The sequence below is a fragment of the Trachemys scripta genome, chromosome 3 (genome assembly GCF_013100865.1).
Source record: "Trachemys scripta elegans isolate TJP31775 chromosome 3, CAS_Tse_1.0, whole genome shotgun sequence".
Taxonomy (NCBI): domain Eukaryota; kingdom Metazoa; phylum Chordata; order Testudines; family Emydidae; genus Trachemys; species Trachemys scripta.
Genome location: NC_048300.1, coordinates 17,427,747 through 17,442,198, shown reverse-complemented (window position 1 = coordinate 17,442,198; position 14,452 = coordinate 17,427,747). Strand labels below are relative to the sequence as shown.

Here is a 14,452-nt window from a genome sequence, read left to right as displayed (position 1 = left end):
GTCTTTATTGTACCAAAGTTTCTCATGCAATTTCTCAGCTGTTCCCCAGTGTCCAGACTGACTTAATTGTGTATGTAAAAGCCATAGGATGCAAATAAGCATGAAGTATGGGTGTTTGGTTTCTGGGCGATGGTAATTTTGGACTACATGCCAAGCTTATTTTTAAACATATTTTTGAAGTTATTTAAAGTGGAAAATAAACCGTTAAAGGGAGAGGAAAACATGAAATAAACAGGATATTTATTTTTAACAAACGTTTTCCGAGTCATGTAGCTAAGCTAGAAGCAAGACCACTGTTAGTGACTTACTAGATATTAAAGCCTGGTTGCATTTGAGAAATGCAAGTCATACATCAAACAGCAACCACTTTTAATGAAATATTAACTGTGTGTTGGTAAATTTTAAAAAAAGGTTTACCACGTGTATAAGGACAAATGGTGCTGCCTCTCTATTAACCTTAGCCGGATCTTGTCAAGTTTAAAGCGATACTGTCAGTTTGTTCCGATGCCAAAACTTTTGCAAAAAATAAATTTCAAGCCTCATCCCTCAGGTTGAGGTCTAGCCTATTTTAAAAGGCATCTTTGGGAACACTGCATGGGTTTACAGTCCTTTTTATGAACAGTATGTTTTGGGGTGTGAACAGGTTGTGTCATTTACTAGTACAAACTTTTGGGCCTGTTTGATTTGACAGTGTGTTGAAAACTTACTAGATCAAGCAATTAGTTTCCTCTTCTTCTGTATTTTCCTACCCTAGAACTATCCTTAGGTTCAATCAGTACAACTGGCCACATGCTAGACGTAGAGGGTTTTTTACTCAGATTGGTGGTAGGAGGGGTAGTAATTACGCCTTTGTGCAGGACTGAACTCTGCCAGCTTCTGTTTGGACTCTCCTCTTCCATGATGTGTGAAAGTCTTGTTTTGATTGCCAGTTGAGACTGGTGAAACTAATGCATTTATGGGTGTCTCTCGAAGCGAACGCTCTTCTTCAGGTGATGAGACCACTCTCCTTTTGCTTTCAGTAACATTTCTAAATGGTGAGACCAGGGCTAGCAGTGTCAGAAATCCTCAGATTTCCTTGATTCCACTCTTGTTTCAGGCCTGGGTATAGTATGGAAATCGTGCTAGTTGCATTGGTTGATCTGCTCCTAGTTAGGGATCGGCACTGATTCTCTTAGCTCTGTGAGCTGCTTCCAGCACTGCCCATGAGATCTTGATGGAACACCATGTTCCCTACGGGGTAGGCAGAGCTGCCTTAGAGTTCTTGTGTGATCCTAAAGATTAATGTTGGGCAAATTGTTCCTGTGCCCAGAGGGCATGCTTACGTGGGATATTGCAAGGTTCATTCTTTCTCTCAGGAAGCATGTTATGCTGGCTGCAGATGAGTTTCCAAATGTAATTTAATGTGTTCAGGGTGGGAGGTAGCCCTACATGTTTTGGACACTGGTACCTGACAGGTTCCCACTCTCCCAGTGTGATACTTCAGCAGTTGTGATCATGGGAGACACTGGAGCTAGAATCCTTCCCCCTGTTCAAGAAGGAACTGCTGGCAGGATGCTTATCAGCAAGGGGTATTCAGCCCTGGAACTTGCTTCTCTTTGTAGTCCAATAGAGCCCACATCTGTAGACCCGCAGGGCACGCTGCAAGGCTGGTCTCCCGTTCAGGGTCTTTTCCTGATGGGCTGGGGTAAAAGGCTTCAGGCTTGATTGTGGTATGTTGTTTCGTTTGTGTATTGAGCTCCTGAAATTAGACTGGGCAATTACTGCTGTTGGTATAGTGACTGTGGCAGTAAAGATCATCTGCTATAAACACTTATATCTATCCTCAGATAAAACTTTAAATTGTTGCGCAAGTACCTGGAGTCTAGATCTGTACTTTCTAAATATTGCAATAAATTAAACTCTTGTAAGATTATGTGTGATCTCACACAGTTATTTTGTTGTTGTCGTTACAGTGACAGCTATATTGTGCGAGTCAAAGCTGTGGTTATGACCCGAGATGACTCCAGTGGGGGATGGTTACCGCAAGAAGGAGGCGGTCTCAGTAAAGTTGGCGTCTGCAAGGTCATGTACCCAGAGGGCAATGGAAGAAGTGGATTTCTAATCCATGGGGAAAGGCAAAAAGACAAACTGGTAATAGAACCTAATTCAACTTTTGTCTGTTTTCTTAGGAAAGCTACCCAAAAACAACAAATTCTTATAGGAGTTTCAAAACCAACCAAAAAAATCTTGAAAGCAATGCCGGATTGTGCAAAATAACTCCACCCTAATTCAAATGAACAATAAATTATCATGACCTGTTTTTTAGGTTGCCATGTTATCTCCTTGAGATAGCAATTGCATGTTGAACAGCAATATGTAAAGGCCACCTTTAATTCCTAAAACATGAAACTGACACATTTATTTTTCTAAGACCTAATAAGAATATGTGAGAAGTGAACTGAAGTGTAAAGAATTCATGAAGCCAGTCACGTTGTACTGAGTAATGCAATGCAAGCCTTTAAAACAGCAATGAATTATTTATGCTGCATGCTATTCAAGGTTTGGACTAATAGAGTAAGAATTTGAGGACAAGTTGTCTTTTTATGAATTGACAAGCTCAGTTCCTTCCAATAGCTATTTATTTAGAAGACTTCTTTTATTGCACAAAATAAAATGAATAAAACTTATATTCAAATATAAATTGGAAGTTTAAAAAAACCCCTGTTGTTTTAATTCCCTGTTGGTTAGTTTTTCTTGTTGCTTCTAGGATACCCAATTATAAAATGGAAAAGCTTAAAAATCCAACTCTTTTTGAAATTGGTTTGGTACATGCTTATAATAGGTGTTTGAAAACAAGCTAGTTGAATAAAAGTGGATAGTATAGTGTAGTTTTAAGATTGTCTTATTGTCAAGAGAGCTGGGTTTTTTAAAGTTATTTCATTTACAGCTGCTTTTGACATGATTTTATATTGAACGATATTCTCTCACTAGAGTAACAGATTCATAACTTGCTTGTTTTGTGTTGGGGAGATTGTGGGGCAGGAGATTCTGGTCTGTACTAAAACAGTGATAACCACGCCCTTCAAGTCTAAATGTAACCTTACTTTTGTGCTGAAACTTTTTAGGTGGTATTGGAATGCTTTGTAAAAAAGGACTTGGTCTACACTAAAGCAAATCCTACATTTCATCACTGGAAGGTTGACAACAGGAAGTTTGGGCTCACTTTTCAAAGTCCTGCCGATGCACGAGCATTTGATAGAGGAGTGCGGAAAGCAATTGAAGACCTCAATGAAGGTACTGAAGCTTGTATCAGCATTCTGTTTGTTTCTTTGCAGAGGAGAGGTTCCAGAGACAGGGCTCACTCAAGCTAACTTGAATGGATTTCTCACATTTCTTACTGCGGTCAGCCAATTAGCCTTTAAAATAAAGTTTAGTTCTTGTTCAGTAGAGAATTAGATTAGTAGCCTCTTGGGGAGGGAAGGATTTAACTCAGGCATTTCTTCAGAGTTTCCAATCCCTATGTAGCTTAATCCATCAAGACCTAAAATGAAAAGATGCAACTTATAGCTGTGGATCTAACTATAGCTCGCAAAAGAACAAAGTATTTCACATCTTGTCTTTTAGGTCCCTTTTCTGTACATGCAGCTAATGCTGCACTGGAAATTATTTCATTATATGTTTTTGTTGTGCTTTGTGAAATTATAGTATGAATTCCTATGTGGACTTGAATAAATCATAAGGATTTTTTCTTAGACAAAATTATGTTAAGTCTCCACTTAATTGGAGAACTGTAGTGTTTAAAGGCTTCATATTTTTTATCCCATCAAAAATTGTATTTTAATTAAAAAGAATTGTCCATACTTTGAGGTTGTTCTAAACATTTCCTTTTCGCATTATATTGCCATCAAACGAGAATCAAAATGTATCTTCAGTTCAAAATTATCCTTTATTTTGTTCTCATTTCAGTGAAAAATAATTAATCAATTATTTGATAAATGGCTTTTCATATATAGGTAGTTGTGCTGCCAGAGCTATCTTTTTTCTGAATGACTGGAATAAATATATAAATATTAACAGAATATTAAGTTCAGGATATTTGTGTTTAAAAATCTAGTTTCTTACATTTTTGATCTTTAATTTTTGAACATTTTTAGCTGTCTCAACACAAATACATGGCACTCCTCGTTCATGCCTTTTAAGGTCTTGCACATCTCCACCCCAGTCTACATTTCTGTCGTTATGCCCAAGTGCTTTTTGTGTGCATCCTTTTTTCACTCTGCTCCTTTTCCATTCTTCTCTGCCATTCCTAATGCTTGGAATTCCTGCCCTCATGATACAATTCCCCCCGTTACAGCAGACCTTTCAGTGATGATCCACTAAGAGATGAGATCCAATCCTCACTGGTCATTCATGCATTATGTGCTTGACCCTGCGCCATGGAAATCAATGAGAGTAGGATTAGGCCCTATGCTTCTGAACTGTATTCCTTTTCTTGTTTGTCTCATATAAACTGTAAACTCTTTGGGGCATTAAATGTGGCATCTTCTATAATATAATTCACACTGAAGCTCAATTCTATTAGTAATGTATATACTCTATAGTTAAGGGAAATTGTGATTAAAATGGTATTTGAGAACATTTGTACCTGGCAGCAACTCCTAACAGAAGATGTATTGAAGTAGAGTAGAATTCAAAATTCAAGTATACATTTAAAGCTGTGTGGCTATTTTTTAGCTACTGTTCAAAATCAGTGCATCTGTTTATCACGTTAACAGAACAGACTGATGCTGATGGGTGCACTCTTACTTAACTTCCAAATAGGGCTATCCAAATTAAAACCAATAACCAGTTCTCATATATATTTATATACATTGAAGTTCTGGATTTGAGTCACTGTGACTCAATACTGTCTATGAAATCTGTCAGATTAGCACAACCAAGCATATACATTTGAAGCTTTGCTGCATTCAAATATTCTTAGAAGCAACACTTAACCCTTAGTTTGTTTCTTGAAGTATCAGAACTACAGAAATTCTGTTTGGTATTAGTGACGTTGCACAGCTCTGGAGATGTGGGGGCTGGGCTTTCAACCTGAATGTGTATGCACATTTCTCATTAGGTGAAAATTTTGCCTTTAACTCTGCATGTCTTCATGAATACTCAACTCAAGTTAGCATGCCACAGATAAGATTAATGTTTAAAATCTTTCAGAGTTAATGTAACTCATTGTCTGCCCCAGGACAAACAATTAAAAAAAACCCCAAAAGTTACTTAAAGCTCAGCATTCATAAGCAATAACAAAACTGTGTGTGATGTGGGAGGGAGAGTGTTTTGGTACAATCAAGTTTGGTGATTATTCTGGTTGAATATTAAAAACCCACATACTAGGGTAACCAGATGTTCCGATTTTATACAGACAGTCCCGATTTTTGGGTCTTTCTCTTATATAGGCTCCTATTACCCCCCCACCCCCTGTCCCGATTTTTCACATTTACTGTCTGGTCACCCTACCACATACAGAGTTCCACCCCGCCACCCCAAATGTAGAGAATACCGCAGTGTCCCTTTTTAAATGCATAAAAAGTTAAAGCAGATGGAGGAAGGATTCTTGGATGAAATTTGCAAATTTCATGTTAAACCCTAATAGTTACCACAAGGTTAATCAAAACCGCCTCAAATTAATTTATTCTTCTACCTGTTTTTGTTCGTTCTTCTGTCAACTCTTACATGTTTTGTTTACAGGGGGGAAGTGAGAAGGAGAGAGATGGCTCTCTGACAAATACCTTTTAAATCAAAAATTCTTCAGAATAGGTCGTTATTTCCTGAACTCTAAAGACTGACTCCCTTTCTGGTTGAGCTTTTTTGTATATTTCGTTTTTTTAGTAAAAAACAATAAGTTTTCTGACTTCAGAGGTCAGATCCTTAGCTTGATGTAATTCAGTGTAGCTTCATTGATTTACATTAGTGGAGGATCTGGCCCTAGATGTTCATTTGTTATACTTTTGTCACATTTTGAAAATGAAAATATTATATAATTATAAGTGCTTATCATTATTCTACTGTGATCTAATAGTACAGACAGTCATACAATATCAGTTCAAGGAACTCTTTCTGGTTGTCACCTTTCTAACCTACTTAGCAATAGATATATTTTTCTTGTTAATTTGGTACCACTTTCTCACTTCATAAGTTTATTATGTCAGTGTAGTTTATCTGGAGAATGTAATTGTCCATGATAATCCCAGTGGTCAAAATCCAAATAAAATCCACCAATTTTTAATTTAAAAAAAATCTGATGTTTAGAAATGTCATATATTTTAATGTTTTTCTAGGATCTACTACTTCCTCTTCAACGATCCACAATGAGGCTGAGATTGGTGATGATGATGTCTTCACAGTAAGTAAAGTTAGTTTGAAATTGTTCTCTTTTGCACTGTGGTTCACTTGATCAATTTTGAATGCTCCTTTTTTCATCATCATGATTTTCTTTAGTGTCTGTAATTGATATTTCTCTGTTCGTCTTCTGCCTTCCATGGCCCAAAAGAAGATTCAGCCTTCTAAAGTCCTCCCATTGTCATCACTGTAGTATCACAATATAGAGCCAATGTTCATAGTGTCATAGAGCTAAGTAGATAATGCCAAAAAAAATAAAATATATGTTTAATTTAATTTTCAAATGACTTGGCTTTGGTGGAGTTCACGCCCCCTTTGTGTTATCTGTCTGCTAGTTTTAGAGACATTGAGTGTTACTGACATGTTTATGGAAATCAAGTTTGTCATGTTTGTGGTTATTCATGAAAGCTGAATTTTAATTTTGCTTGTGCAAGCATTAACGTAAGAAGTCCATCCAAGCTTATTCAAAATGGGGAGCAAACTAGATCTTGTGACTTACCTGACCAATAGCAACTACATAACAGCAGAAAGTCAGCCATTCATTATTATTTGTTGTTTGTTTCTCATTTTATTTTATAGTAGCATCTAAAATGTGTCTGGAGCTTTCCTAAAAGACCGTGTCCCTGTCCCATCCATAAGCTTAAAAGGTTGAATGAATATATCAAATGAAATTTCAGTCTGGTCATGGATATTATTCCATGGACAGAAAAAAGCTAAATTAATCAAATTATTTGCTCAGCTCCAGTAATGCGCATACCCACCTTCTTTACCTTGTAAATGAACTGTTGGTTGAAAAACACTGGAGAAAGCAGAGGGTTAAAGGTGGATATCTTCAGAATCCAAAGTAGAAGTAAAAAGAACAGGAGTACTTGTGGCACCTTAGAGACTAACAAATTTATTAGAGCATAAGCTTTCGTGGACTACAGCCCACTTCTTCGGATGCATATAGAATGGAACATATAATGAGGAGATATATATACACACATACAGAGAGCATAAACAGGTGGGAGTTGTTTTACCAACTCTGAGAGGCCAATTAATTAAGAGAAAAAAAAAAAAAAACTTTTGAAGTGATAATCAAGCTAGCCGAGTACAAAGTAGAAGTAATAAATATACTTTAATACTGCATTTCATTGCTGTGAAAATTTGAAAATATTTCATTTATTTCTCATTTCAAAAATGTGCTTTTCTACACATCTAGGATAATGGAGGGAGGAAATGGAGCAGGAAACATTCAGTTAAATCCTGTGAATGTCAGGCGAGGGGATGGGAGTGGGGGAGGGGAGAGCCCAAAAGCTGAAAGGTAGCTCAAGATGAATTTAGCTGAGCTTCCATTAGATCAGCATGGTGTGGGTCTGGACAGGTTTCCTGTAGTGTTTTGACCAGATCCTCTTGACAGTTGGCATGTTGTTCACATCTGTTCTTTTGTCACAGTTCTAAGAGACAAACAACAGCAGGCAGGGTTAAAAGGTGACTTCCTGTGCTCCAGAGCAAAACTATCATTAGCAGCTGCTTCCCAGCTACCTGCCAGAAGTGATTTATAGAATCCGAGATGGGAGAGGGTGAGGCCTCATTGGAGCCAGAGTGCTTTACTGTTTTGTAGTATTTATCCAAAAGTTACAAGATCCTTGAAAACAATGCTCTGGTGCCATTTGAAATGCATACAGATCTTCAGGCTTGTGTATTGCTTTTGAGTGTTTGTTGTAAAGTAGAGGTACTCAAAACTTGTCATGCGTACAGGTCAGCTTTGTTAGCCCCATTAGAGATGTTGAAGCTGCCAAATCAACATTCCATTTACATTTCTCTTTAAGTGCTTTAAAAGGAAATACAGAAAATAGTTAAGGATAGTTAAGTTCTTCCTAAAATCAGTCCAATTTGTCGAGGGACCAGATGGATCAATGCAAGTAACTGAGGCCTGAAAATTCCCATGGTTTTGTCCATAATATTTAGGTTTGGGCCCATGTCTAGATTCTAGGTGAATAGAAAGTTGGGATGCTTTGGTTTTTATATAGGAACAGATGTTGGAAGTACTGTAGTTTAATGTTTGTGTTAGGAAAGCTGGATAAATTGTGCACCAGCTACTTTAAATATACCATCAATCTAACATTCAGTGTTCAAAGCCAGAACTGAAAAATAAACTATTTTTTTCCCATTTGACCCCCAATGAGGTATACATATATTAGGTATCTGTACACATATTATTACTACAGTGATGGGTTATTCGTGTGCACCTTCAGACTTGTTGGCAGGCGGGACCCAAGATTCACCTCTTTCACATAATTACACTTGAAACATTCAAGCTACGTGGTGTACTTCAGGCTACGTTTATGGATAATGTTAGCATGCAAGTAGTCAAAACTTAATTGTGATCAGCATCCACTTAAGATGAATGGTGGAAGTTTATGCCTCAGGTTCTTCTGTTGCAATTTGTCTGGCAGCTATCTCAAGAAGATAGTGTTGATTTATGTACTAAAAGTAAGGTTGCTAGGTCTTTGGGTTTCCAAGGACCAGGGCCATTTTTCACTAGCTGTAGGTGGCTATGCTTTGGATTGTCTTTTATAGCTGTTGATAGTCTCCAGAAGGCTGTTTTTGTGCCACTCAGTTGACCATAACGTTGAATCTCATGTAATCCATAGTACAGTAAAAGCTGTTTTATCCAGCATGTTGGGGGAATGGGAGGTGCCGGTAAGTGAAACATGACGGTTAACTAAGAGGGAGGGAGTTAGGGTGTGGGAGGGGGCTCAGGGTAGCAGGTTGGGGCACAGGAGAGGGTGCAGGGTGCTGGATCTGGGGGGCGCTCACTTCGGGCGGTTCCCCGCAAGCAGCAACCTGTCTCAGCCGCTCCTATGCGGAGGCGCAGAAGGCGGCTCCGCACACAGCCTCCACTCACAGGCGCCACCCCCGCGGCTTCCATTGGCCGTAGTTCCCAGCCAATGGGAGCTGCAGATCTAGTGCTCGGGGTAGGGCAGGGGAAGCGTGCGGAGCCACCTGCCTAGGAGTAGCTGGGACAGGTCGCCGCTTGCGGGGAGCTGCCAGAGGTGAGCGCCCCCCCACCTCCTGTCCCCTGGATCTGGAACCCCGCACCGGACTATATACCAGTATTTCAATCAAGATCAGAAATGCCAGATTACAGAGCTTTCTGGTTGGTGAAGTTCTGGATAAAACAGCTTTTACTGTACTTGTAAAGCAGGAAAGCATTTGTATCAGATGATTGGCTACTCTGCCACCATTTAAGCCATCCGTTCACAGTTTATGATATTGCTCCAATAGTCAATGAGTGTTGGTGTCAAGATGTCCTCTTTGGTTGTCCAAGTTAATAAAAGACCTCAAGTAAAAGACCTTTCCCTTTCCAGTATCTTTAAGAGGTTTGGGACTGTTAATTTATAGCTCATGTCATTAGGGAGCCGGGATTTATGATGGTAGAGTGAGGGGACCTTCTCAGGCCCCAAAATTGTGTTTTGGTTAGGATTTTTTATTTTTATTTATTTATGTGCTTACTGTTTAGTCCTTTAAAACTGAAAGACAATGAAGAAAAATTACCTTTGTTGTGTGCACTAGTAGGACGTCATCAACGTTCTCTTACGTGCCTCTTAAACTCCCGTGCACCTGTTTTTTCAACCACTGCAGAAGTATTCTTAACAGTAGTGCTGCTGCCATTTGAGTTTGGTTTCCACTGTGCTTCAAGATGAAGATGCATTACTTTTCTTCTTAGTGTACTTATATATTTGATAAAACAGTAACAACTTAAAAAGCATACCTATGGTGAGATTTTCAAAAGTGCTCAGATGATGTGAGAGCACAAAGTCACTTAAGCACTTTTGAAAATCCCAACCATAATCTGTTCAGTCTAAGGACCTGTATATACTGGGGATATTTGTATCAATATAGCTATATGCATGCAAAAGCCCAGTCTAGATGCAGTACTCTGGTGTAAAACAGAGTTGCACCAGTGTGGCTTACTCCAGTTTGAGGTGTGTCTACATTGACAGTTTAAATTACCAGTGTAATTATATCAGTGCAAAATCCCTAGTATAGATAGGCACCAAAGCCTGATCCTTCCAGTGGATACCACAGGATATAGTGCTTTTGTATGCTTAGTTCTGTTGACTTCAGTGGGACTATGTGTAGTAGTAAATAATATGCCTGGAAGTAAGCGGAGGGGGTGGGGATGAGGGAATTAGGCCTATAATTATTTCATACATTTTCCCTCCCGCATTGAAAGCCAAAGCCATACCTAAACAGAAAACAAACCACCCTGAAGACTACATAAACAAATGACTGGCTTGCAGGTAAAATGCTTGTTTTAAAGATGAAACCTTCATTTAGGTTCAACAGTATATAGTAGTATTACTTTAATTCCAGACCCTCACTAGAATCCATAAATGTTTTCCATATGTTTGCAAATAAATTTCACATGTCCCTGTGTATTATAAAGTTTCCTCTCAAGAGATGTAATCTGAGTAAGGCTAGCCATCCATTCTGTTTCCACTGGGGGAGCACTGTCTTTCCAAGGATCTGGGATTGTTCTGTTTGCCTCCACTAATCCAGTCTGCATGCAGACTGCCTTCCTCAATTAAATGTTCTTCAATTCGGAAGTAGCACTTATACTTCAGGACACAATGTATTCTGTGCTTCTGCAACCACAGAATTTACAGCTGAATCCTCCACCCCTTGCTGGAGAATTATTTTTCAAAATCTAAGCTTTCACTTTCTTAAAAATTTAAAATAAAAAAAAAAAGGTTTTCTCCCATATGATTATCAGCTGAAAAACGAGAACTTAGTCCACTGAACGATGGGGTGTTGTCTTCCTGAGTCTGCAGAGTGCGTGAAGCAATAGCTCTGAGCAGTGTAAACAGCCCACTGAAATAAATTAGTGGCTGTTAATTCTGAAACCTGTTGACAATCTTAGCAGAAACATTGGTCTGATCTGTGTATCATATAAATCCAAATAGCCTTTCTGCGTGCCAGAAGTGGACCCAGTGGCAAAAAACTCTCTAGCTTTCCCCTTGACAACTTCCTCAATGTAGTTCTGTTTTGTAAATGCAAAAATCTTTCTCTCTTTTCTCCCCCCTCCCACATTCAGTTATTAATATGTCAATGTAAAATAGGTACTTTGGTATCAAATTGTAACACATGCTACAGTACTGGCTATTTTAATATTTAATCAAAACCTCTCAGTTTAAATGAAACTGCTGAAGAATCTCCAATCTGCTACACCAGAGTGCTGCAGAATCTATAATCTAGAGAGGAAGGATGGGGGTTATACTTAGGGCCCTACCAAGTTCATGGCCACGAAAAACGCGTTGCGGACTATGAAATCTGGTCTTTTGTGTGCTTCTTACAGATTTCACTGGGGAGACCAGCATTTCTCAAAGTGGGGGTCCTGACCCAAAAGGGAGTTCAAGGAGGGTCACAAGGTTATTTTAGGGGGGTTGTGGTATTGCCACCCTTATTTCTGTGCTTACTTCAGAGCTGGGTGGCCGGAGAGCGGTGGCTGCTGCCTGAGGTCCCAGCTCTGCAGGCAGCAGCGCAGAAGTAAGGGTGGCAATACCATACCATAACAAGAAGGAGTCTGGTGGCACCTTAAAGACTGACAGATTTAAATCTGTTAGTCTTTAAGGTGCCACCAGACTCCTCCTTGTTTTTGAAGATACAGACTAACACGGCTACCCCCTGATACTCAATACCATACCATGCCATCCTTACGTCTGCCCTGCTGCTGGCGGCAGATCTGCCTTCAGAGCTGGGCTCCTGGCCGGTAGCTGCCACTTTCCAGCTGCCCAGCTCTGAAGGCACTGCCACCGCCAGCAGCTCACAAAAGTAAGGGTAGCAATACTGCAACTCCCCCCCCCCCCCCCCTCTCTCTCTCTCTCACTCCTTTTTGGGTCAGGACCCCTGCAATTACAACACTGTGAAATTTGAGGTTTAAATAGCTGAGATCATGAAATTTACTATTTTTAAAATCCTATGACTCTGAAATTGACCAAAACGGACCATGAATTTGGTAGAGCCCTAGTTATACTGCTGGCCTAGAACTCTAGACAGCTGGGTTCAATTCCCTGCTCCCACACGGACTTCTTGCGGGATTGTAGGCAAGTCTTTGTGCCTTAGTTCTCGATCTGTAAAACGGGGATCAGAGTATTCCCCTGGCTCACAGGGGACTTGTGAGGATAAATACATTTTAAGACTGTGAGGTGCTCAGATACTGTGGTGAAGGAGTGAGTTGGGGAACATACAACTACTTCAGATAGAATCCTTGTTCTAGAACGTAGGTCCAGCCTGCTGTGGAATACATTGGATCTTGCACTTAGTATACTGAACATTCAGTTGAGATGGATCATTCTGGATACGAGCTTTTTTTCTCTTGCATTTTCTCAATATTCATGTATAATCACAAATTCCCATAGCCCGTGGAAAAAATTGAGAGGTTGTTGGGTGTTTGTCATGTGGTTTGGCTGCTGCTAACAACCGTTCAGGTCTCAGACCCAATTACCTTCCATGTCATTACAGATTATGTCAAATGTTAACACTGCAGCCTATTTTTTTTTTTTTTGCATCTCTTATTGTTTTATAATTTAAAAAACACATCTTGTCCCACTGCCTTGCCATGAAACCTTTCCCCTACTTTCATCTCCCATGTGGGTCTCAAGTGCGCTCAGGCACCAGTATTAAAATTCATAAGATTTATGTAAGTTGAATATGCACTAAATCTGATTTTTCTTGCTAGCATGTCAGTTCACACTCAGCTAGTTCCTGTAAAGAACCACTGCCATTTTTTAAAAAGAGATAATCCTTAGAAACTCATTCAAGAATTTGTTACTGGCCACAGGATATTTTTTTAAGTTGTATTTAAATTTGGAATATAGATTTTTTTTTTTTTTGTCTGAAAACAATGTAGTCTGCCCTGGGGAAAGGGACTCTCTGTGGACAATGTTGAAGGGTGGAGACAGGCCCGGAGTGGTAGGATTCTTCCGTCCGCACCAACTCCTGCATTGGTTTGGACAGGAATTTGAGCAGTAGCCGCAGGTTGTGGCTTCCCTTCACAGGGCTATGACATAGTGGCAGAAAGGAAAAGTGCTTCTTTACAGGGCAGTGCAAAGGACAAGAGAACTAGATAGGTTCCACTACCCACCTTGACTTTTCTATAGGCTGGGCAGAGTTCAGGGAAAAGCCACAGCAGTGAAATCAGGCAATACGTTGCCTATATTCTTCCTGCTGCTCAGCAACCAACCGTAGCTGCTGCTCCTAGTTCCTGTTACTGTTCTGTACGTATGACTGTGGGCTCAGCACTCCCACCCACATCCTCTGAGGTCTGCTTTTGGGCTCGCATGCAAACCACAGCTGTTCCGTTTGGGTCGAAAATACCAGCTGAGAAAAGTGAACCTGATCCCCTCCCCAAATCCTCCTTCAGAAACAAAAAAACAAAACAAAAAAAAAAACCCTTGCTTTATCAAAAGAACAAAAATGAAAGACTTAGAAGTAGATACAATTTTTTTTTTGGTACTTAGGTATTTTGCATTAAACAAAACTTATTACTGAGCATCAGAATCCAGCACTTGAATGCCAAACTTACACTGGCCAAATGTTCCTGTATCTTAGTACAATTCTCATCCTTCCTGCCTCATCGCTGCTTCCAGATATCTGTCTTTATTTGTTCCAACAGACTGACCACTGAGGTTTACATCCTCATAATGAGTCTCATGTACATGTATTATCCTCAGTTTAGTGATAATTCTTTTCCTTCCATTGATACTAAGATGTCTTGTGTTTTGACACTGCTTCCTGGCATTACCTCTAATGGAATCCTCTTGAATTATACAATTGTGGCAAAGAGATACAAGAGAATATTAAGATTTGTGGGTGGATGAATAAGTGCTGAATATACAGAACTTACAACTTGATATTTCTTGTTCTCCTCTATCTTGGGGGTTATAGTGGATTACACGTTGAATATGACCCGATAATATGGTGCATTTGCATCAAAAGCTAATATACCAGAGTGTATTATCAACAGGAGTATCCTATGTAAGGGCTGGTCTACACTGGGGGGGGGATCGATCCAAGATACGCAACTTCAGCT

At 39.5% G+C, this 14,452-nt stretch overlaps 1 protein-coding gene across 2 annotated transcripts in view; it reads left to right on the top strand.

Moving 5' to 3' along the window:
* Nucleotides 1–14,452, top strand: part of SPRED2 (sprouty related EVH1 domain containing 2) — an 88,030-nt gene that overhangs the window by 57,054 nt on the left and 16,524 nt on the right. For both annotated transcript variants that reach the window (XM_034764229.1, XM_034764228.1), the window contains exons 2-4: nt 1,953–2,130; nt 3,105–3,273; nt 6,312–6,376. In XM_034764229.1, the coding sequence (XP_034620120.1) occupies nt 1,953–2,130; nt 3,105–3,273; nt 6,312–6,376 (412 nt within the window). The remainder of the gene's footprint in view (nt 1–1,952; nt 2,131–3,104; nt 3,274–6,311; nt 6,377–14,452) is intronic.